The sequence below is a fragment of the Pinus tabuliformis genome, chromosome J (genome assembly GCF_031772625.1).
Source record: "Pinus tabuliformis cultivar Carrire ecotype Pingquan chromosome J, CPIR1, whole genome shotgun sequence".
Taxonomy (NCBI): Eukaryota; Viridiplantae; Streptophyta; class Pinopsida; order Pinales; family Pinaceae; genus Pinus; species Pinus tabuliformis.
Window position 1 is genome coordinate 1020141411 of NC_142295.1, and position 22942 is coordinate 1020164352.

Genomic DNA, 22942 nt, shown 5'->3' on the forward strand with positions numbered 1-22942 from the left:
GCCGGATTTCAGGGCATCGCTTCCAGCTAACACTTTCCATTAAAACAGATTACTTCAACGGTGTTCAACGCTTGCAACCAATACTGATCAATTCAGAGGAAATTCAATATGCCTCTGCATGCAAGGAAGCGCTCACTGACATTCAAGCACTGTCCGCTCCAAAACGACCTATTGTTCGCCGCCTGTGAACTTTTTCTTAAGGCTTCATCTACCACGCCTGTTTGTACATAAACAAACATTTCCACACAACTAATTGTCTCATCTTTGTAAATTACACACCCATGTTATTATGATGAAACCTGTAGTTTTCATTGCAAATACTCTCTTCCAGTCATTCCAACATATGTATGTTTGCCATTTACATTTTACGTAATATAAATATCAACATTTGTAAAGAGTCACTACATATGTGTCTCGTTCGTTCTCTACATGCTACACATTGATCCCTTGCTTGCTAAGCTATTCATTTTATCGCTCAAACATGTCAAATAATTTTTTTTTAAGAAAAGGGAGTGAAATATTTTGAATCTTGTTTCTCTCCTCTCAATGAAAGATACTGAAATGACATATGATTTCATAGCATTCCTAATTGCATGTTTTCCCTTCTACCTAATGTACCTATCTTCACCGATGTTGAACTAAAAAAAATTTAAATCTATGTTCAAAATATAATGTTCCAATTTCACAATGGATGTGCACCCAATAAAATGAGATACCAAACATGCACTACTTGTTTACGAAAACTAACAACTATTACTTGTACTTGTTTAGATATGCCACCAAACAATCAACTTGCGGCCAAAAACAACGGCGGCGTATTCTTTATGCACAACAAAAGGATCGAATAAATGCACGACGTCGACTACTTTATGAACAGCACAACAACCCTACTACTTCCTCTACATCCCTTCCCACCTCAAATGCTCTCCCACTTATACAAACCAACCCAGCACACGTTCATCATATCCAATATAACCCTCCCCTTAACGAAGAACACCGTCGCTTTCGAGAAAGGATTGATGGACTTTCTACCTTGCATGTTTGCACAACATGCAAGGAAGCATACCCAGGAATGAAAACAAATCTCTTCCACAATAGACTCTCTTGTTTTCGTTGTGCATCATCTAAATCTACCAATCGTTTTTCTGAACTAAACAACATGGACCCTGGAGAACAACCCTGTGTCCTTCACCAATTAACCCAAGTTGAAGAAATGCTCATCGCACGTGTCAACCCCATTCTACAAGTTACTCATTCCCGTGGTGGTCAATATAAATATAGTGGCCATACAATTAGCTTCCCTCAAGATATCACCAGTATTGCCAAATACTTACCCCGGATGCTCTCTGACTTAGACATCCTCATTGTGAAAAGGCAAAATCCATCTGAAAAGGCTTACGAATTCTACGTTTGCAAATCACGTGTCCTTGCAGCCCTTGAATACAAAATAAAATATGACCCTTACTACCGTGATGTTCAATTGAATTCATCTACAATTTCTACGTTGCCAGATCTCCCTACAGACATTTCTTCTCTTCTCCACAGTGTAACCACCTCCTCTTTTGAACCCCATCAAACCACTACTGATACCACTTATAATCCTGATGATGTCATGCTACCTCCATTAGAAATCCAACCCTCTTTTTTCGTTCCAGTCCTCCCAAATTCATGTACCGAGCGTGACCACATTTGTAACTATTTGCACTCGACCCATTCAAGTTCAACAAGCTCTATCGATTGGCCTCCAATATCTCCAACCGCTATAAATGAATACAACACCATCGGCCTCCTTGCTATGGCATTCCCCACACTCTTCCCTACAGGCATTGCAATGATCATGCAACCAAGACTTACAAAAGTTGAAATGCAGGAATATGCTTTGCACTTGCTTCACTACCATGATAACCGCTTTGGCCAACACCCAAGATTCCGCTACTATCTTTATAACATTCTAATGCGCCACCGTAGCCAAGCAACAGCCAGTGTCTTCGTGAAGAAGTACATTGAGAACAACTTGCCAACAACGGTATCAGACCTACGCCAGTGTCTTCATGACTCTCCGGATTCAAGATTGCCAGAGCAAATAATGAGGTTTGGGTCAGCTCTACGAGGAACACGATCTTTCTGGAACAAACGTCGATCTGAGCTGAATGACATGATCACGCAAATAGGAAGCCCAACATTCTTCTTCACTCTCAGTGCAGCTGATACTAAATGGCATGACTTGCACACGATCATGCCCACAAGTGTTCATTCCACTTCAGTCAACCCCTTCCAATGGAAAATCCAAAACATAATTAAAAACCCACATCTAACAGCCCAATATATGCATTGTAGATTTACAATTTTCCTTGAAGAAATCCTTCAAAAAAGCCTCCATGCAACCGACTACTGGTGCAGGTATTATTTAATATCCATATCCCTCTACATTAATTTTATACATTGCATATACATGTATTAACTGAATGTACCCTTCATGTTATATTCAGATACGAATGGCAACATAGAGGATCCGCACACATTCATGGCTTCCTTTGGCTACAAAATTCATCAGACATGGACACACTTGATTGGGACAATGCATTAGAAGTTGCTAATGCACAGAAATATTTCGACCACTACGTAACTGCTTGGAATCCATGTCAGGCAGAACATTGAACTATTCCGCTTCACCAGTCAACAATTCATAACCCGTGTCTCCTTGACACAGCATCAATATTCGCATCCAATCAATTTGAAGACTACACAGAGCTTGTCAACTGCGTTCAACGTCATACAAAGTGTCATGAATCTTCCTGCCTTCGTAAGAAAGACAATGTGCTTAGCTGCCGATATGGAGTACCGTGGGAATTGAAGTCCACTTCTTCACTTTTCATTGATGATAAGGGTCATAAAACCTATGTCCCTGCTCGCAATGATGAAAGATTGAATATTCACAACGCCGATCTACTCTCTATTTGGAGAGCAAATGTTGATTGCCAACCAGTCCTTTCTCGCCATGCTGTATTGAAATATATTTCAAAATATGCAACAAAAGCAGAGACAAGATCTGAGAGCTACCGTCAAATGCTATCGCGACTATCACAAAGTGCCCTTCCAGAAGCACCTACTAGTGGTGTCATCCGGAAACTCCTTACAGAAACCATTGCAGATAGAGACATTGGTGCACAAGAAATATGCCATATGTTACAAAAGTTACCTCTCTCTCTTTGCAGCCGTACATTCCGTTCTTTGAATGTCAACAGGGCTGTTTTCAAACGTGTTTCGCAATATACTGAAAATCCTGGTTCGACACCAAACTTTATCGTTGCGTATATGAACAGGCCTGCCTCACTAGAAGCACTGCCCCTCCTTGAAGCTGCTCACTCGTGGTCATATTCTGCCCAGCGGAGAAGAAACCACTGGAAACACATATTCCCCCCAATGATTGTACATGTCTTGCCCCATTACAATATCATTCCTTCCTCTACTAATCCTTCTTATGCCACCTTCTGTTGGAGTGAATTACTCTTGTATTTCCCCTTCCGAACACTCCCTGATGATATCGGTTCAAATGATGCAGAAATTATTGCACACTGGGAACAAAAAAAGGGTGCATATACACCATGGCATGTCCATCGCGAACCCGAAAACCCACAAAGCCCACCTACTGAAGATCAACCTACCCCACACACCCCCCCTGATTCCATTCAGCTGGATGAATGGCAAATCCTCTCTCAACTACACCCAGGTTACAATATTGCAATTGATGACCTCGACATGATTGGCTACCGCGACTTCGATGTCAACCATAATTGGTCACAAAATACTGTCCCTCCCCCCTTGCAAGAAACTGCCATCAATTTCATTGAATTCAACCGCTCACCCATTCAAAACCAACATCATTCATTTTCCAACCTTCCCCATGAGCATACATTATCCCCTACCCAAAGCATAGCTTTCACCGCTGTTTTTTCACACTTCAAAACCCCTTCGCCAAAATCCCCACGGAAGATCATCGTACAAGGAACAGCTGGCACAGGAAAATCCCATTTGATTAAATGCCTTCACCAAGCATTTGTGGAAAACTCGCCAGCCAACAAAAACCCTTTATTGTTACTTGCACCAACCGGCGTTGCAGCTTTCAACATAAATGCCCTCACAATTCATTCTGCCCTTCATATCCCTATCCAAACAATGCATCCTCTCGAAGGCCAGCCGCTCCTACACCTGCAAGAGCAACTCCGTCATGTAGAATACATCCTCATTGACGAAATGAGCTTCATTGGTCCAAAAATGCTTTCTCGCATTGACGATCGTCTAAGAGAGGCATTCCCTCTTCATCGGAATACACCATTTGGTAATCGCTCAATTATCCTTGTCGGAGATTTAGGCCAACTCCCACCTGTGAAAGACATTCCTTTATATGCTGGGACATCGCGTGGCACTGCACTTTGGCGCAGCTTCGACATATTCATAACACTTTCAACCGTTTTCCGTCAACAAGGAGCTAGCTCGTCCCAGGTTGCTTTCCGGCAAATACTCGCAAATCTTAGGAATGGAATATCTACACTTGAAGATTGGCAACATCTAATGTCAAGAACAAGTTCATCTCTTACACATGAAGAGAAATGCACATTCGACGAGTCCATGCACCTATTCGCAACAAACAACGCAGTTGTCTTGCATAATAAGAAAATGCTCAAACAATTGAACATCCCAGTAGCACTTTGCTCTGCGGAACAACAAAGACAGAAAACTCCTACTACAACAGAAGATGAGCACCTACCTGCAAAGGTGCTCTTATGCAGTGAACAAAAAGTTATGCTCACCAGCAACTTATGGGTACATGCAGGCCTTGTCAATGGCGCGCTTGGGAAGGTCATCTCAATATTTTATTCAACTGACTCAAAGCCCCCAGCATTACCATCCTTTGTGGTTGTTGACTTTCAACAATACAGAGGAACACCGTGGGACATTTCACACCCAACATATGTACCCATTCCTCCCATCACAAGGGGTGCACGCCATCAGATACCACTTCAAATGCCATGGGCTTTAACGATACACAAGTCACAAGGAATGACATTAGACAAAGCAACAGTGGACATCGGCACCAGAGAACGCCAAGGGCTAACATTCACAGCAATTTCAAGAGTGCGGTCACTAGCGGACATACACATCAATCCAGCATTCCCATTCTCCCGCATTGCACAAATGCACAAGAATCCATATCTTAAGCGTAGACAGCAAGAGGAATCATTCCTTGCATCAAAATCTATCCAGACTAATACACTTTAGCCAATCATACAACCTGCCTTCCAGAATTACCCACATGGTAAACACCACTCACTACATAACGAAGTTTCACATACATTTCTTGCTATTACATTTAATTTCATATGATTTTATACTCATTTGGAATCGTTTAATTTATTTCGAATATTCAAACAAAATCGTCAAACATATTCATTGTCAGTTACAGTGTTTCCTTTTTGGATGCCAACAGGTATGAATACATGCTACCTACGCCAGTTGTACGAGTGTTGCGAAGAAATCCAGCAACAAGAACTTACATTACAAGATATGCAGACAAGGATTTTGCCACAACAATCCATGCCACTTTATCGTTTGCGCCCAGCAATTACGTTGTTAAAGAATATAAGGAAACTACTTAAAATTACAATTCACATCCATGAAAGGGATGCACACAGGCAGATGCGACATCAACTGCAGGAACAGCTTGCACAACATGGCACCACAATAAACACTAACTGGTGTTGCCGATGCCATGGCCCATCATGCATATATGATTAGTGGCTCATTCTCAATTACATCTCTACATAATGCTTTTATTGTACATATGCTTACAAGCTAACGAATACTTTCATTGTACATATATTTACTTATATCTAACATGTTTAGTTATATCTTAATAGAACTATTCTCTGTTGTATGAACAAAGAGTATTCAAGTATGTGGTCCACTGCTCTTTGTTTTGGGTTTTATGATTCATCAATTACATCTCTACATAATGCTTTTATTGTACATATGATTACAAGCCAACGAATACTTTCATTGTACATATCTTTACTTATATCTGGCATGTTTAGTTATATCTTAATAGAATTGTTCTCTGTTGTATGAACAAAGAGTATTCAAGTACGTGGTCCACTGCTCTTTGTTTTGGGTTTTATGATTCAACCAACAACTTTTTTTTATAAAGAAACACGTTTCTCACTTTAGATAGGTCGATGTTTACAACAACCTATTAGGGAAATTTTCATTCAGCTCTTTAATTCTTTCTATTAGTGTTGATAGGGTCAAAATCTGCATATTGTTTTTTATCATTTACCCTGTTGATGACTAGCTCTGTCTCTCCCAGTATCTGGATTTCAGCAGTACCTTTCTTAATTGTTAAATTTTCCAGTATCGAAAATGCACTTAACTCTGCCCAGTAGTTGGTACCTTCTGCCAATGCAGCTTTGAAACAGAAACTATGGTTTTCCTTCAGAAATAACACACGTCCAGCACCACAAATCCCTGGAATTTATGGGAATTTTATCTCTCATGCATTTCAGATTCATATTTGCAATTAAAATAGTAGATGAGGATAGTTCTTGACAGTAGAGGTGTTTTCTTTATAATGAACTATTTCTTTTATTCTGGGCTCTTCACATGCTTGGTGATGCATGTTAGAGTGCCAAGTATTGTGAGTTCAGTTATTTTAGTTTCATATTGTCTAGATATGGCTCTTGGGCCTTTACTCCTTGGATTTTAGAAGTGCTATCATTTTCATTTTGGAGGACAGGTTTGTTCAGTTGACATTCTTTACTGTAGATTACAGCTGCTGGCTTATAATGTGGATAAGTTTAGGTCCTGTTCATCTTTTTGAAAGGTAAATGAAATGGTGTCATTGGTTGCCATCTGAAAGTTTTTTATCTCAATTGGATATGTTTCTCGAATGAGTTCTAGAGTTTTACTACGCATTGGTGCTAAATATGTCCTGACATATGTAATATCGTTAGGGTCTAAGATTTGAAAAGTCCTACATTGTACAAAAGAGTTCAAGAAGTTGGAAGATATCACAAAACTTTTGTTTCATGAATATGATAGCAGGAAGTTGCTCATCTAATAATGCACTGCCATAAAATTTAGCAAATACTACTTTGATTAATTCTTCCACTGATTTCTCGGAAGTCATTATTCTGAACTTTTATTTAGATGGATTCTCTCCCACAAAAGTTCAAGATTGTTAGTAAACCCACATGTTAGTATTTGCACCATGTCATACCATGTGATCCTATTCTTAAAGATAGACTTATGGGTTTTGGCCCAAGCATTCCATTTTTGGAAATTCATTAATATTTCCCTTTGATATCTACAATTTAGATTTGTGATTGATGTGGGATCTATGTTGTCATGGGAAATACTATTGAAATCTTCTGAGTTACTAGGACCATAAGGATTTTTTATATTAGATCCAAACTTTGTTTGGCACCATTTTTCCATGCATATTAGAAAGGTTTTACTACTACATCATCCTTTATAGATCTAGGAGGATGATTAATAATAGAAGACTCAAGGAAATCAATATTCAATGTTTTAATGAAAAACGTATTCAAATTATCTACATTGTCTTTCAAATTTTCAAATTGAGATTTCACTAAAGAGGCATTTTCTTTTGCTAGATCAATAGCAACAATTACTTTCTTGCAATTATTTAAGTTGCTTTATAGAGCATTTTGAGCTGCAAATATCTATGTTTTTCTCTTCCATAAGTAGATTTGGTAAATTTAGGAAATTGAGAATCCATTTCCTTTATTGTATGACGAGACAAGGATAAGGATCTTTCTCCTTTTAAGATTCTTTGTAGTCTGTGTATTTCTTTTAAAATTAGACCAGAGTTTTCATTAAGCTCATGGAATGACCTTTTTAACTCCTGTGTTCTTTCTTCCATCTCAGTGGATTCTACGTGTCTACCAAATATATATTGTTTCATTTCAAGGATATCTTGTGCCATATCATCAAGATTTTGTGTTGATAGGGTCAAAATCTGCATATTGTTTTTTATCATTTACCCAGTTGATGACTAGCTCTGTCTCTCCCAGTATCTGGATTTCAGCAGTACCTTTCTTAATTGTTAAATTTTCCAGTATCGAAAATGCACTTAACTCTGCCCAGTAGTTGGTACCTTCTGCCAATGCAGATTTGAAACAGAAACTATGGTTTTCCTTCAGAAATAACACACGTCCAGCACCACAAATCCCTGGAATTTATGGGAATTTTATCTCTCATGCATTTCAGATTCATATTTGCAATTAAAATAGTAGATGAGGATAGTTCTTGACAGTAGAGGTGTTTTCTTTATAATGAACTATTTCTTTTATTCTGGGCTCTTCACATGCTTGGTGATGCATGTTAGAGTGCCAAGTATTGTGAGTTCAGTTATTTTAGTTTCATATTGTCTAGATATGGCTCTTGGGCCTTTACTCCTTGGATTTTAGAAGTGCTATCATTTTCATTTTGGAGGACAGGTTTGTTCAGTTGACATTCTTTACTGTAGATTACAGCTGCTGGCTTATAATGTGGATAAGTTTAGGTCTTGTTCATCTTTTTGAAAGGTAAATGAAATGGTGTCATTGGTTGCCATCTGAAAGTTTTTTATCTCAATTGGATATGTTTCTCGAATGAGTTCTAGAGTTTTACTACGCATTGGTGCTAAATATGTCCTGACATATGTAATATCGTTAGGGTCTAAGATTTGATAAGTCCTACATTGTACAAAAGAGTTCAAGAAGTTGGAAGATATCACAAAACTTTTGTTTCATGAATAGGATAGCAGGAAGTTGCTCATCTAATAATGCACTGCCATAAAATTTAGCAAATACTACTTTGATTAATTCTTCCACTGATTTCTCGGAAGTCATTATTCTGAACTTTTATTTAGATGGATTCTCTCCCACAAAAGTTCAAGATTGTTAGTAAACCCACATGTTAGTATTTGCACCATGTCATACCATGTGATCCTATTCTTAAAGATAGACTTATGGGTTTTGGCCCAAGCATTCCATTTTTGGAAATTCATTAATATTTCCCTTTGATATCTACAATTTAGATTTGTGATTGATGTGGGATCTATGTTGTCATGGGAAATACTATTGAAATCTTCTGAGTTACTAGGACCATAAGGATTTTTTATATTAGATCCAAACTTTGTTTGGCACCATTTTTCCATGCATATTAGAAAGGTTTTACTACTACATCATCCTTTATAGATCTAGGAGGATGATTAATAATAGAAGACTCAAGGAAATCAATATTCAATGTTTTAATGAAAAACGTATTCAAATTATCTACATTGTCTTTCAAATTTTCAAATTGAGATTTCACTAAAGAGGCATTTTCTTTTGCTAGATCAGTAGCAACAATTACTTTCTTGCAATTATTTAAGTTGCTTTATAGAGCATTTTGAGCTGCCAATATCTATGTTTTTCTCTTCCATAAGTAGATTTGGTAAATTTAGGAAATTGAGAATCCATTTCCTTTATTGTATGACGAGACAAGGATAAGGATCTTTCTCCTTTTAAGATTCTTTGTAGTCTGTGTATTTCTTTTAAAATTAGACCAGAGTTTTCATTAAGCTCGTGGAATGACATTTTTAACTCCTGTGTTCTTTCTTCCATCTCAGTGGATTCTACGTGTCTACCAAATATATATTGTTTCATTTCAAGGATATCTTGTGCCATATCATCAAGATTTTGTGTTAAACAAATATCTTGGTCATTTAACTAATTTTGCAGGCACAAAAGATTTTGAAGCTTAACTGTATTATTTTAATAGCTCAATGGAGACCGCATTCGTAAGTGTTAATCTGAAAGCAGTCATAAGCAGTCATAAGAAATAAACTAAACCTTGATGCCCAAAATCACAATCCTAAAGTATGGCCAAGGTCTACTAAATTTAAGGCATCCACAACACGCTGCATTTTCTATTCTCTAAATGGTTAAGCAGGTAGTTGAGTTGAATTGTTTTTCCATTGAATGCAGTATACCCCAGAATAGAAACTTTGTACAGAAACTACATGATTTCTCACAGCTGTCATTTTCTGCAATCCAGTACATGGTCCACTGCTCTGTGCTTTTTGTTGGTTAAATGATCTGTGTTTTGCAATACGAGAGAGCAGGTTGGGCTCTAGAGCCCAAATGGCAAGATTCCTTCTACATTAAACAACAAAAACATGTCAGCATTTTACCCTTCCATCACATTCACAAACTTGAGTTTTATATCATTTGGATGTTCAGCTTTCGAAGATGCTCCAGACACTCACAATGGGTTGCACACTGCTATTACTCTGTTTTCTAAAACTCTCAATTGCTTAGAAATTTGCAGATATGGACATAAATCCAATTCCAATATCAATTTACCATGTCCAATAATCTCAAGATTACAAATGATAAGAAGCCATCAAATGCATCTCTTCTGAATTTTCACGACAAAAATATGCATACCATTCAAAAGAGTCCACTTGAACAAAATAAGAACTAAGTGACAAAGTTAGCATGTGGTGTCAAAATCAATTCATAACTTTACACAGACTTACAAGCAGAATAGCTCCTGTTCATCACTTTACACAGATTACAACAAGCATTGCTTCAAACGCACCAAATGCCCAATCTCTCAGCTATACAACAGATTATAACTCTATAAAGAATTTAGTTTTACTCCACCCCAATAAGGTGTGGAATGTTATATGCACAAGCCAGTACAATTGTTTATAGTTCATCACTTGAGTTAATTGCTCAACGCCATGATTAGTGTGAAATGGATGTTATTGTTAAGATGCTATGCTGAAAGAGCTCACTTTCTTTGGTGTTGCAACCACAAGTGGAGCTCCTGGAGAATTTGTAATAGCAAATTTGTCATGCATAAATTTGCTATCCACACTGGATTCATCTTTTGGAACAATCTTGTAGCAATAGCAGCTTTTTAGCCCATTCTGGCCCTTGTAACACACATGTCGCTGTTTTTTACTTGCCGGAAGTTCCAGATGACAGAAAATTTACCAACAGTGGCAACTAGATGGCACTCCTGCCTTCCACTCTCAGTAACCTGCAGTGATGAAGAGAATAGATGTCAGAAATTAGTACACTTGAAGAGCTAATAAAGGTTATATTGCAGGCCAACGGTCCTGTAAGGTTCAATTGCTACATGTTATGAAGTTGAAGTCATTTTTTGTGTACCTTATCCCTTCATAGACAATTGCTAACTTTTAATACATTATTATTTGTTTATAGTGGTGATATTCAAGAAGCATATGGCCAAATTTTTGTGTATCTGTAAGGCCATGTTTGGAATTTGTGTTTGGGAGAATCGAATGAAGTGGAAGTTAGAGACATAGAAACTTTGTACAGAAAATAAATGATTTCTCACAGCTGTCATCTTCTGCATTCTCTGATTATCGCTACTTATACTCAACATTCAATGGTTATGGTCAGCTGTTTGATGTGGAGTAGTCTTTTCATGACGGTACAGCTCCAACACTTCCAGTGTCGAAATTGGTTCGCGCTATTTCTCTTTTCAAAGGATATACGCAGATTACATAATTGCTCTTAGTTAATTTGAATCTATATTATCTGGATTCGTAAGCCCAAATACAAGACCTAATTGCTTTTACGGTAATTTGAATCTACAATTCCTGGAGTAGTATTTGGCGGTTCTGAGGTTATCTCTGTTTGAAATTTCATGACTAAGCGTTACTGCTGTCTACAGATACTTGTATGGTGTGATGTTAATAATTATTGCAGACAAGTTGGTTATACTACCAATTGCATTCCTTATTTCACAAGATTTCCCAAAATACTTTGAAAAATATAATACATGAATTTAAAATCGGTTTCAAAATTTTAATAACGTTTATGTTTTAGTTGTAGTGTCAACGTTGTAATTTACTTTTTTCTTAAAAAAAAGCGTGTTGCCAATAATCTTAGTAAGTATGAACGCGTTCTACACTTACTATATTGATATGAATGGTTTGGTTTTGGTTTTGTTCTTTTAATATCAAATGTACTGGTACAGGATGGTCAACGTGGTTATTGCCTTCGTCACTACTCAACTTTATATATGCCTGACTATCTATAGAACTCTCTTCCTTTTACTAATCCTATCGGCCTCTCTTTGTACCTTTTGGGACAATTGCTAGTATAAATTTAAAGTGACAATTAGCACCAGGCTTATCTTAATAACTTATCTTATGAAATGGGGCATCCTTTCTGAACTTAACGGACTGGCGAGTATTGACAAACACAACCGAAAAGGGCACAAACAATATTAACCACGAGAGCTTGGTCAATGTTCATTGGATTTTACTATAAGGTTGTCTACTTTGTATTATTGGGGAAAAAAGAGACGAACATTCAGTTCTTCACGGATTTTTGCAAAAATTAGAGTTTAGAGTTTAGGTTTTAAAGTTAAAAATTATATGATTTGAAATTTATTAATTTAATTTTTTATAATAAAAAAATTATTTTTTTTTCAATGTTATAAAATTTATATTTTTTAATATTTATTTTCAAAACATTAAGTAATATAAAACTTATATTTTTGAATTTTGGATTCAAAATATTAAACACTAATGCATATTTAGATTATTGAGAGAAAATCAATTTTAAATTTAATCCGAAATATTTTAAATTAATAATTAATATTGTAAAATCATAATATAATATGCGAGAAAATTAAATTTAGTAACTAAAAATAATATGTTTAACTGTTTAATATTATATTCAATAAAAATTATAATATGATTATGTATTAGCTACAAAATAAATAAATAATTTAAAAGTAAAACAATTTTTATATATATTGGAAATATTGAAAGAGGTGAATCAGTGTTTCTTTTCAATTGTTATTATTATCAGTTTAGATTTTTTACAATTTTAATCAAAGAAATGATTTTATTAAATACTAAAAAAAAAGATTGAATGCAATATTTGATGAATTTTGCCAAACATCAACTTGGACTTTGATGAGACTACAACCTCTAGGGCTCCAACCCTATCTTGTCAAGGCACCTACCTTAGATTTAGGAGCACCAGCTCCAAGGATACCAATCCTTCCAATTTTGAGGTACCAACCCCAAGGGCTCCAACCCTATAATTTTGTTTTGTCAAGAAATGTTTTGATTATATGACACTGCTCCCAGTCCTTGTGATCTTTGTAGCAGAACGCATTCTGCACTACATAACTGCTTCAGGAGTGACTGCTTCTCACTGTCTTACTTCCAAGGAATATAAACATATGTACTTCAATGTTGGTGTACTCTATTACTTCCTTCAAACGATGACTGATGAACCCTTATTTCGTTTTCAGAATTGTTCTCCAGATTGTGTTCGGTACTTCTTCCACAGATTACAGGTTCGAGCCCTTTTAAAGATTAACCCAACCAACAGACTTGCTCAACCTTCGACTTCCTTCCTTTTTGCTATACCTTCGGCTTCCTTCTTCACGTTGGACCTTCGGCTTCCGTCTTCGACCTTCGGCTCTCTCTGTCTCTTCAAGTTCACAAGTTTTGAACTATCAATTCTTCTTTGTGCCCGACGCTCGAGATCGATGCTTGAGGTGAAGGCGTTTAGCTTGTATTTATACGTCTTTCACTAATACCCAAAGGACACGTCCATTGGGAGGAGGTTGACTTGTATATTAAAATATATTAAAGAGTCTTTCATCCAATTATATCGCAGACTTGATTATTCACAGAAACCACATGAAGCAGAGACTATACCCACATGGAGGTCCCACATGCCACGTCACTACTTAAATCGCAATCACAACTTCATAAGACTCCCGCAATCGAAACTTTGGAGGTCTACATATAACATTGTCGATCCCCTATTACTCACGAGGCGGATGCAATGTGATATTAAGCTATTTTTTATAAGCCTGTAGGGTCCACAACTCTGTCACAATTGGCGATCCGTTGGGTCTATCACAATCGACAGTTTGAATGTGTCAAGTCTTTATTGAAACTTGTGATACATAACTTTCGATAGGCAGATGCGATATTTCTTTAGGGCATATTATAACGGTGCAGCGAGTCCACAATATTATATCGTAATCGGCAGATTTGAATGTGACATCCTTTAAGACTTGTGATATGACAACTCCGATACAGTGGACACGATGTTTCATTAAGTCGTATTGTAATGGAGCTATCAAGTCCATGTTGTATATCACAATCAGGGGTTTTGAGTAGTGTTACATAACTCAATATAATAGAACCACCGATAAAGTTCCTTTGATGACACTGTTAACTCCTCTCGGCTCTTCCTCTTGGGCATATGCATTTTAAAGGGTTTCCATGGTTTAATACTTGGATGTTCCTTAGCTTACCTCTCCTATGACTTCTGATAGCTACTCTTTGATTCTCGATGGCTTCCAACGACTTCTTCCTCTTACTCTTGGGTTCTCACTCCTGTGACTTCTCTTCACTCTTCCACTCATCCAATAGCTCTTCTCCACTGTGTGTTCCTCTTTTCTCCTTCTAATGCCGCTAATCTTCTTATGTAATGCTCCTATTGCTTCACAGATCTTCTCTGCACGTAATGTTGTTGGATCTTCTTTGCTTGGCTTCACATCATCATTTAGTATCCTAGAATATTTCCATATTGACATCAATGACAATCTAGATCAACGATCTCCCCCTTTGTCATTGATGGCAATATTCTTCTTCTCTCCCCCTTTGACATCAATGGAAAAGGAGTGAAAAAGGACTCCCCCAATTGAACTTCTCCCCCTGTCATGCAGCATCTTAAGAATCGGTTTAGTTTGATGTTAAAGCAATAACCCCCATATTTTGACGGAGATGTTCAAATGCTTCTCAAGGAAGATTTTTGGTGAAAACATATGCAATCTTTTCCTTAGTATTGATATATTCCAACTTGATGTTTTGTTTAGCCACTTGTTCACAGAGAAAATGATACTTGATTGGTATATGTTTGGTCTTTGAGTGCATCACTGGATTTTTACTAAGACTGATAGCACTAGTGTTGTCACAATAGATGGTGATTGGTTGTTTAGTTTTTATGTTGACATCCTTCAAATCTTCCTTCATCCATAGTATTTGTGTAGAATAATCAGTTACGGCTATATATTCGGCTTCAGCTGTAGAGAGAGATATAGATGATTGTTTTTTTTTTAGCCAAGCTACCAGACAATCTCCCATAAAAAATTCATTTCCACTGGTGCTTTTACGATCATCCATGCTTCTAGCCCAATCAGCTTCGATATAAGTTATCACTGTAATATTTGTGCTTTTGGGATCCAAAAGACCAAAGTTAGGAGTTCCTTCAAGTATTTGGGAATTATTTTCATAGCCAATATGTGGGATTGCTTAGGAGCTGATTGTAATCTTCCCACCATTCCCATTGCTTGCATAATTTTGAGTCTTATAGTAGTTAATTATAAGAGAACTCCAATTATTGACCTGTAAAGAGTTGCATCTACCGGGGGGGATTCATCATCTTTGCTTAATTTGCAATTTGTGGTCATCGGTGTGCTCATAGGTTCACATTTTCCATTCCATATCTTTTAAGCATGCCTTTGAGATATTTTGTTTGAGAGACAAACATACCTACTGTGGTTTGTGATACTTGGGGGAAGTGGGATAGCTCACCAATCATTGACATTTCGAATTCTTTTGACATATTTTGAGCAAAATCATGGCTCATTTCATCATTATTGCTAGCAAAAATGAGATCATCAACATATACAAGGGTGATTAGTAGTTTGTCCTTATCCATCTTCATGTAGAGATTACTTCCTGCCACCCCCTTTTTGAAGTTTTTTTGTTGTAGATAGTGATCCAATCTTTCGTACCACACTCTAGGAGCTTGTTTCAAACCATATAATTCCTTTTTCAACTTACATACAAAGTCTTTTCCTTCTGCTAGATCAAACCTTATGGTTGCTCCATGTAGACTTCTTCCTTGAGTTCCCCATTTAGAAATGTTGATTTTACGTCCATTTGACAGAATTTGAATCCTTTTGAGCAAGAAAATGCCAAGAAAATCCTTATAGCTTCCATATGTGCTATCGGTGCAAAATTTTCTTCAAAATCGATTCCTTGAATTTGTGAATAACCCTTACAGACAAGTCTTGCCTTATTTTTGATGATTTGCCCATCTTCATTCATTTTGTTTTTGAACCCCCACTTAGTTCCAATTATATTTTATACTTTGGATGAGGTACCAGCTCCCATGTCTCATTTTTCTCGATTTGAGACATTTCTTCTTCCATGGCTTCCACCCAATGAGGATCCTTACTTGCTTGAGTAAAAGTTTGTGGTTCTATCATAGATAGGAGAGCAACATCATTTTTCTTTGGTGTACTTGTCATCCTTCTTCGGGTTTGTATTCCTTCATCTACATTGCCAATAATATTATCTTTCGGGTGATCTTTTTGGAGGAATTTCACTTTTCAAGGAGTTTGAGATGGTTCTTTTTGTTTTTGTTTTTCTTGATATTTTTCCACCTTTTCAGGTTCTTCTTCGCTTTCTTCAATAAAGGGGTCAACTTCATGATCTTCAATTTTATTTTCTGGAAGGCCTTCATCAATCATTACATCAATACTTTCCACTATTTTCCGTAGTTGATTATTGCAGTGCTTGTAAGCTTTGCTTTTGGTAGAATCTCCACGAAATATTCCTTCGTCAACCCAAGAATCAAACTTTCCTGGTGAGTCAACATTGATCTCTATGAAGCATTTTCTTCCAAAAATCCTGAAGTATTTTACTAAAGTAGGTCTTCCTTTCCATAATTCATAAGGAGTTTTCTCATTATTTGGTCTTAGCTGAGTTCGATTCAAGGTATAAACCATTGTCCCGACTACTCCCTTCCAACATTTTGGCTACAAGTCAACTGCTAGTAACATAGTTCTTGCCATTTCTTGAACAGTTCAGTTTCTCCTTTCAACTACCCCATTTTTCTTATGTGTTCTAGCAGCAGAGGATTCTCTTTCGATTCCATGTTCGTTACACAATTCATCAATTTTTTTTTATGTGAATTCTCCTCCTCTATCCTTTCTAAGGCATTTAATTTTGGAGTCCTTTTCATTTTCTACAAGAGCTTTAAGATTCTTAAAACATTAAAATGCTTCAGATTTGTATTTTATGAAATATACCCACATAATACTATTATAGTCATCAACAAATAAATAAAAGTTCCTTTCTCCTTGCAGTGTTGGAGTTCTGATTGGCCCACACAAATCTGCATGAATGATCTCTAGAGGTTTTGATGTGGAGAATTCCTTAGTCTTGTGGTTGGTTCTAGTTTGCTTTCCATGTTGACATGGGCCACATACAGCTTGATCTAGTTTGAACATCTTTGGAATGTCCCTTACTACATTGATTTTGTTGATATTGATCAACTTATCAAAACCTGTATGCCCCAGTCGCTTATGCCACAACCAGATTTCATTTGTTTGACTTAGATAACATTTATCTTCTTGAATTTTGTTAAGAGTGTATACATTATCTGATGTTCTAACTCCTTTCACCACAAGATCTCCTGAGGAAGAGTTCCTTATTTCACAATTTTTAGTGTTGAAGACAACATTATGTCCTTGATCACAGATTCGGCTAACACTCAAGAGATTGTGTTTGAGCCCATCTAACAACAAAGCATTTTGAGCCTTTCCTTTTCCATTAATAAAGGTAATGGTTCATTTTCCAGAAATTTTGGCAGATCCACTCCCAAAGGATACATTTCCTACCTTTTTGTTTAATGAGACAAACTTCCTTTTGTCACCTGTCATATGTCTGGAGCACCCACTATCCACAAACCAAATATTTTCCTCACTGTGAGCGCATAGAGCTAGACCACATTTATCCATATTTGGATTTTCATCTTTTCCTTCTCTTCTTTTGAGGGGGAAATTTTGTTCTCTATGTCCATTATCATTACATAATGAGCAAATTGGATCAAATTTGGCCAAAGGATCAAAAGAGTTGAAGGTCTTGATTTGTCCTTGCCCTTTGAGACTACATGGTTTGTTTGTCTAATCCTTCAATCTTGGTGCTTCATTTTTACGAGCCATGCAATGTTTAGCTTGATGACCAAATTTTTTACAATAATAACAATGCCCAAGAAATATAGTTTGGTACCTGTTATAATAGCCATGATTTGAATAAACCTTCTTTCTTGGAGTTTCTCTTTCTTCATTCTTTGGATTTAAGACAGACCTTTCATGAGATGATTTTTCTTCTTTTGGATTGCTGCAAAGTACGTCGGCATAGCTTCTTGAATTATCCTTAGTACTTGATTATTCTTCTTTAAAAGCAATCCCAGACTTGTCACTTTGAGATTTCTAAGTGTTGAGAATGTGATCAAGTGTTTGAGAACTTTGCCAACTTCTTTTGATTTTTTCCAATTCTTTCTTGAGAGATACTATTTCAGCTTCATGTCTTTCATATATGACGTCATCCCTTCTTTTAGCTTCCTCTTTATCTGTTTTAATTTTAAAGTGAGATGACCTTCTTTCGTAACTTTTCATTTTCTTCAATGGCACTTATTAGTAATTCATTTGTATCTTCTTCGTTTTCCTATCTTGATTCATCATCTTCAGTGAATTCCATGAATAGTATTTCCTTGCTTCCAACATAGTCATTTTCTTCATCTGATTCATCATTACTTCCTTTGGATGATTTCTTTTTTACGACCACATATTCATCCTCATTAGATTCATCTTGTTTAGAGAGGAAATTCTTCTTAGTAAATCTTTTCTTTTTGTATATCCTCGTTTTTTAATCTTCCTCATCATCACTATCATGCTTATGAGGACATTTTGCAACATAATGACCTATTCTTCCACAATTGAAACAAATAAGAGGGTGCTTCCCTTTTAACTTAGATCCTTTTTTTAGTCTTCGTACAAATTGCGCCAATTCGGATTCAACATCAGAGTCATCATTGTTGGTATCCCATCCTTTCCCCTTTTTTGATTTTGAAGCCTTGAATGTTGCATCTTTGGAACTTGAGATTCATTTTCTCATCTCATAGGTAGTGAGGATTCCATGAAGTTCATCCATATTGAGAGTATCTAGGTCCTTCATTTCTTCTATAACACTTACTTTGGAGTCAAATCTGTGTCAAATCTGTGTATGACATACTTAGTAAAACCTAAAGTCTAAAAGGAACGAGAATATTTATAAATGAAGATCTCATTCCAGAAGATTAAGCAAAATTGGGAAAGGAGGTTCAAAAGGTAAAGGAAGCTAGGAAGGAGGAAAATGGGCAATAACCAGAAATAGAAAAGTCGTTATTCGAGATAGAAACCAAAAAGATAATAATAAATAGCAATTCAACATGCTCCAGATTCTTTCTTGGAACTGTCGGGGCTTTCTATGGAATAAAGGCCCCAAGCTAAGTTGGATCTCAAAAGATGTTGATATTATTTTGCTTGTTGAAACTTGGGAGCACGAAGAATCTAAGGTCCCTAACATAGATGGCTTTACATTATGGTATACCTGGAATAAACGATCCTCCCGTAGAGGCATTGAGGGTATGGTTTGTTACATTAAGAAGAACATCTCTCCCCATGCTAGGATTTATAAAAATGACCCTTAAAACCAATATAGTTGGATAGAAATTACTGACATTTATGATAAAAAGACCTACATAGAAATCTGTTATGCCCCCCCCCCCCCCGTCAATTCTAACTTCTATAAGAAAAAGAATCTAGATAAAAATAGTCCTTACAATGGTTTAGAGAATGATATTTCTAGCCTAAGGAATGAAGGAAATATCCTTTTAATTGGTGACTTTAATGCTCGAAATTCAAGCAACCAAGTTATTCTTCTAAGCAGTCCTTCCAACCCTAATCCTCTTTGGTTAGACGAAAACCTTCCTCTGGCAAGCCGGTACAAAAGGAGCTCTGAAGACCTCGGGGAGAATTTGTTTGGGTTGGAGCTAGTTAAGCTCTGTAGTGCTCAGGATTTCATAATTTGCAACGGTCTAAAGAAGTGGCCCAATTCTAGCCAGATGACCTGCATCCATGGGCTTGGTAGCAGCGTGGTGGATTATGTTATCTCCAATCTCCCTTTCTATAACGAAATAGCAAATTTTGACATCTTAAACGACCACGAGCCTGACTCTGATCATAGGCCTTTACTTATAACTCTCAATTTTGTCATGCATAAAGATCCCATAGAAGATAATCCTTATAGCCAAAAGAAGTTAATCTTTGATAGAAATAAAAAAGATCTCTTTCTAAATGAATTAAAAACTAATTTGCTTCATTTATCTAGTATAGACAACATAGAATATCTCTATCATAATTTTACTACAACCCTCTCATATTCTATTAACAAGTTCTCAATTGAAGTTTCAAGTAATAAAATAAATAGCAAAACCAACCCATGGTATGACAAAGATTGTAAAAGTGCGAGGAGAGAAATTAAGGAAGTTGTTGATGAATCTCTTAAAATTGGCAAGATAAAAATATACAAAGACCTAACTAAAAGGAAAAAAATGCACTATATTTGTAAAAGACAAGAGAATCTCTTACACCTCTCTAAGGTAGCTCCTAAGAAATTCTGGAGGCAGATTCTAACTAGGAAAACTAAAGATAATAATAAAATTGCTTTACACGATTGGTATTCCTATCTTAAAAAGCTTTATGAATCTCCAAATGTCATGGATAACTTTGAAACCCTGCTCACAACAAAAGAAGTTTTCTCATTAGAAGACATTGATTTTGGGGTTAATTGCTTGGCTAATGGGAAAGCTAAGGAAATTGAAGGTTACCAGGCGGAAATCTTAAAAATTGGAGTTCTTGTCCTCATCCCCCACATTCACAAGCTTTTGAATCAAGAGGTCAAGCAAGGGTTCCCCAAACCATGGACTCAAAGCCTCATTATCCCTATTTTTAAAGTGGGGATACAAATAACCCTTTATTGGACAATTATGATCAGCCCCCTCCTAGCCAAGTTATATGGTATTATTTTGGAAAGGAAGTTGAGCATATGGCTTGAAAGTGAAGGTAAGCGGGCTAAAGGCCAAACGGGTTTTAGAAAGAAGCACTCAACAACAGACCACCTCGTTACATTTAGGATCATTACAGAGGAATGTCGCAATGATAAATCCAATCTCTTTTGTTGCTCTGTGGACTTTAGAAAGACTTTCGATACGGTTCCTAGAAACAACCTTTGGAACATATTAGAAGAGCTAAAGGTTCCTTTTGAGTTGAGAGTTGCCGCTATAAGGTTATAGGAGAATGTAATTGCCAAGTTAAAGAGCAATGAGGGGTGGTCGAAAGATATTAAGTGTAATATCGGAGTTAAACAAGGTTTCCCCCTCTCCCCTACCCTATTTGGCATTTACATCAACAAGCTAGAAGGTTGTTTAAAGGAAAAAGGATGTGTTGGCACGATCTTAGCTGGGATAGTCATCATCCTTCTTATCTACGCTGACGATATTGTTCTTCTCGCAAGGTGCCCATTTGATCTTGATAAGCAACTTATACTTCTTAAGGATTTCTGCTCTACCAAGGGTATGATTGTTAACACTGACAAAACAAAAGTTATGATTATCAAATCCAAAAAGGACACTTACGCTAATTTTATGTATGACAATAGTAACTTGGAGTAAATGTCTTCCTACAAGTGCCTAGGAATTGATATTCATCACAAGCTCAACTGGAACTATAGCATTGAGAAAAGGATTAATGGGGGATGGAAAGCTTATTTTGGTCTTGAAAATAATTGTAAAACAACAAACCACGTAATGTGGGATAGAAATAAGTTCCTCTTTGAAACTTTAGTCACTCTGGTTATCTTATATGGATGTGAGGATTGGGGTTGTATCATCTCTAGAGAATCTTGGAGAAAGATTGAGCAAATCCAGAAGCGTTTTATAACGTGTAACCTCAAAATTAAAAGTAACACACCCTTTCCTATTCTCCTTATAGAAGTGGGTCTTTCCCCTATCGAGAGCCTAGCTATGACTAGGCTTGTGTTGTACAAGCACAAACTCAATAATGTAGGAGACCATAGACTTCCTAAGCTAGCTTTAAATTCTAGCCAAAACCACCTAAGGCTCAAATGAGGTTGGTATAAAGACACCAGGGCCTGGTTAAACCATTGGGAGATCGATGAGAATGTTGCATTGCAAAACATTAATAACATTAAAAATATTGTTGCTTCTAAGTTCAAAGAAAAAATGTGGTGTGAGAAAGATTTAGCAGCTAAAAGAAAATTAAGATATTATAAGGAGGTCATCAACCCCACCCTAGAATATCAAAAGTGTCTCTCTATTTTAACTAGCTCAAAGAAGAAAATCAATATAGCCAAGATTAGAACGAACTCTCATGAGCTCCATAGTGAAACAGATCGTTAGGTAGTTCCTAAAACACCATGGATGGAAAGGTTTTGCCATCTCTGTGAGAATACGAACATCGAGGATGAAAATCACTTACTCTTAGAGTGCCCCATGTACAACCACATTAGATCTCAATTTCAAAATCTTTGTTGCAATGCTGACCTTCCTAGCCTTTTACGTTGTCAAAATTACAGTGAGCTCGAGAGGCTTCTCTCCAAGCTTTTTGAGGATAAGAATAAAATCTTAAATCAAACTAAATAATTCATTTATTTAGGTACGATAGACCAAAGTTTGGTCTCAATGGACGTTAACCATCATCATCGTCATCATCAAAAAATTTAAAATAAAAATATATATCTATTTTAAAATAAATTTAAAATTATATTAAATTTTTAAAAATGTTGCGACACATTTAATTTTTTTAATACTAAACAAATTAAAAATATAAATAAATTTTAAAAAGGAAATATATAGTTATTTTAAAATTATATTGATCTTTGAATTAAAATAATTTCATTTTCTTTTTATATAGATACATGCGGTGGGAAAAAGAATCAATATTTACACACTTTCAAGTCTTTCTTGCATAT

General features: G+C 36.4%; 1 protein-coding gene across 1 annotated transcript; it reads left to right on the plus strand.

Moving 5' to 3' along the window:
* The first annotated feature begins 1954 nt into the window (after positions 1 to 1954).
* On the plus strand, positions 1955 to 5657 carry LOC149230328 (uncharacterized). The gene is made up of 4 exons (XM_089381274.1): positions 1955 to 2091; positions 2490 to 2641; positions 2987 to 4949; positions 5489 to 5657. Exons 1-4 carry the CDS (start codon positions 1955 to 1957, stop codon positions 5655 to 5657), a joined length of 2421 nt encoding a protein of 806 aa, XP_089237400.1.
* Positions 5658 to 22942: the final 17285 nt, after the last annotated feature.

Coding starts and splice junctions, on each gene's coding strand:
- LOC149230328 (XM_089381274.1), top strand. CDS start 1,955: ATGCGCCACCGTAGCCAAGCAACAGCCAGTGTCTTCGTGAAGAAGTAC. Junction 2,642..2,986: donor CGTAACTGCTTGGAATCCAT/GTCAGGCAGAAC, acceptor ATTGCCAACCAG/TCCTTTCTCGCCATGCTGTA. Junction 4,950..5,488: donor CAACAATACAGAGGAACACC/GTGGGACATTTC, acceptor GGATGCCAACAG/GTATGAATACATGCTACCTA.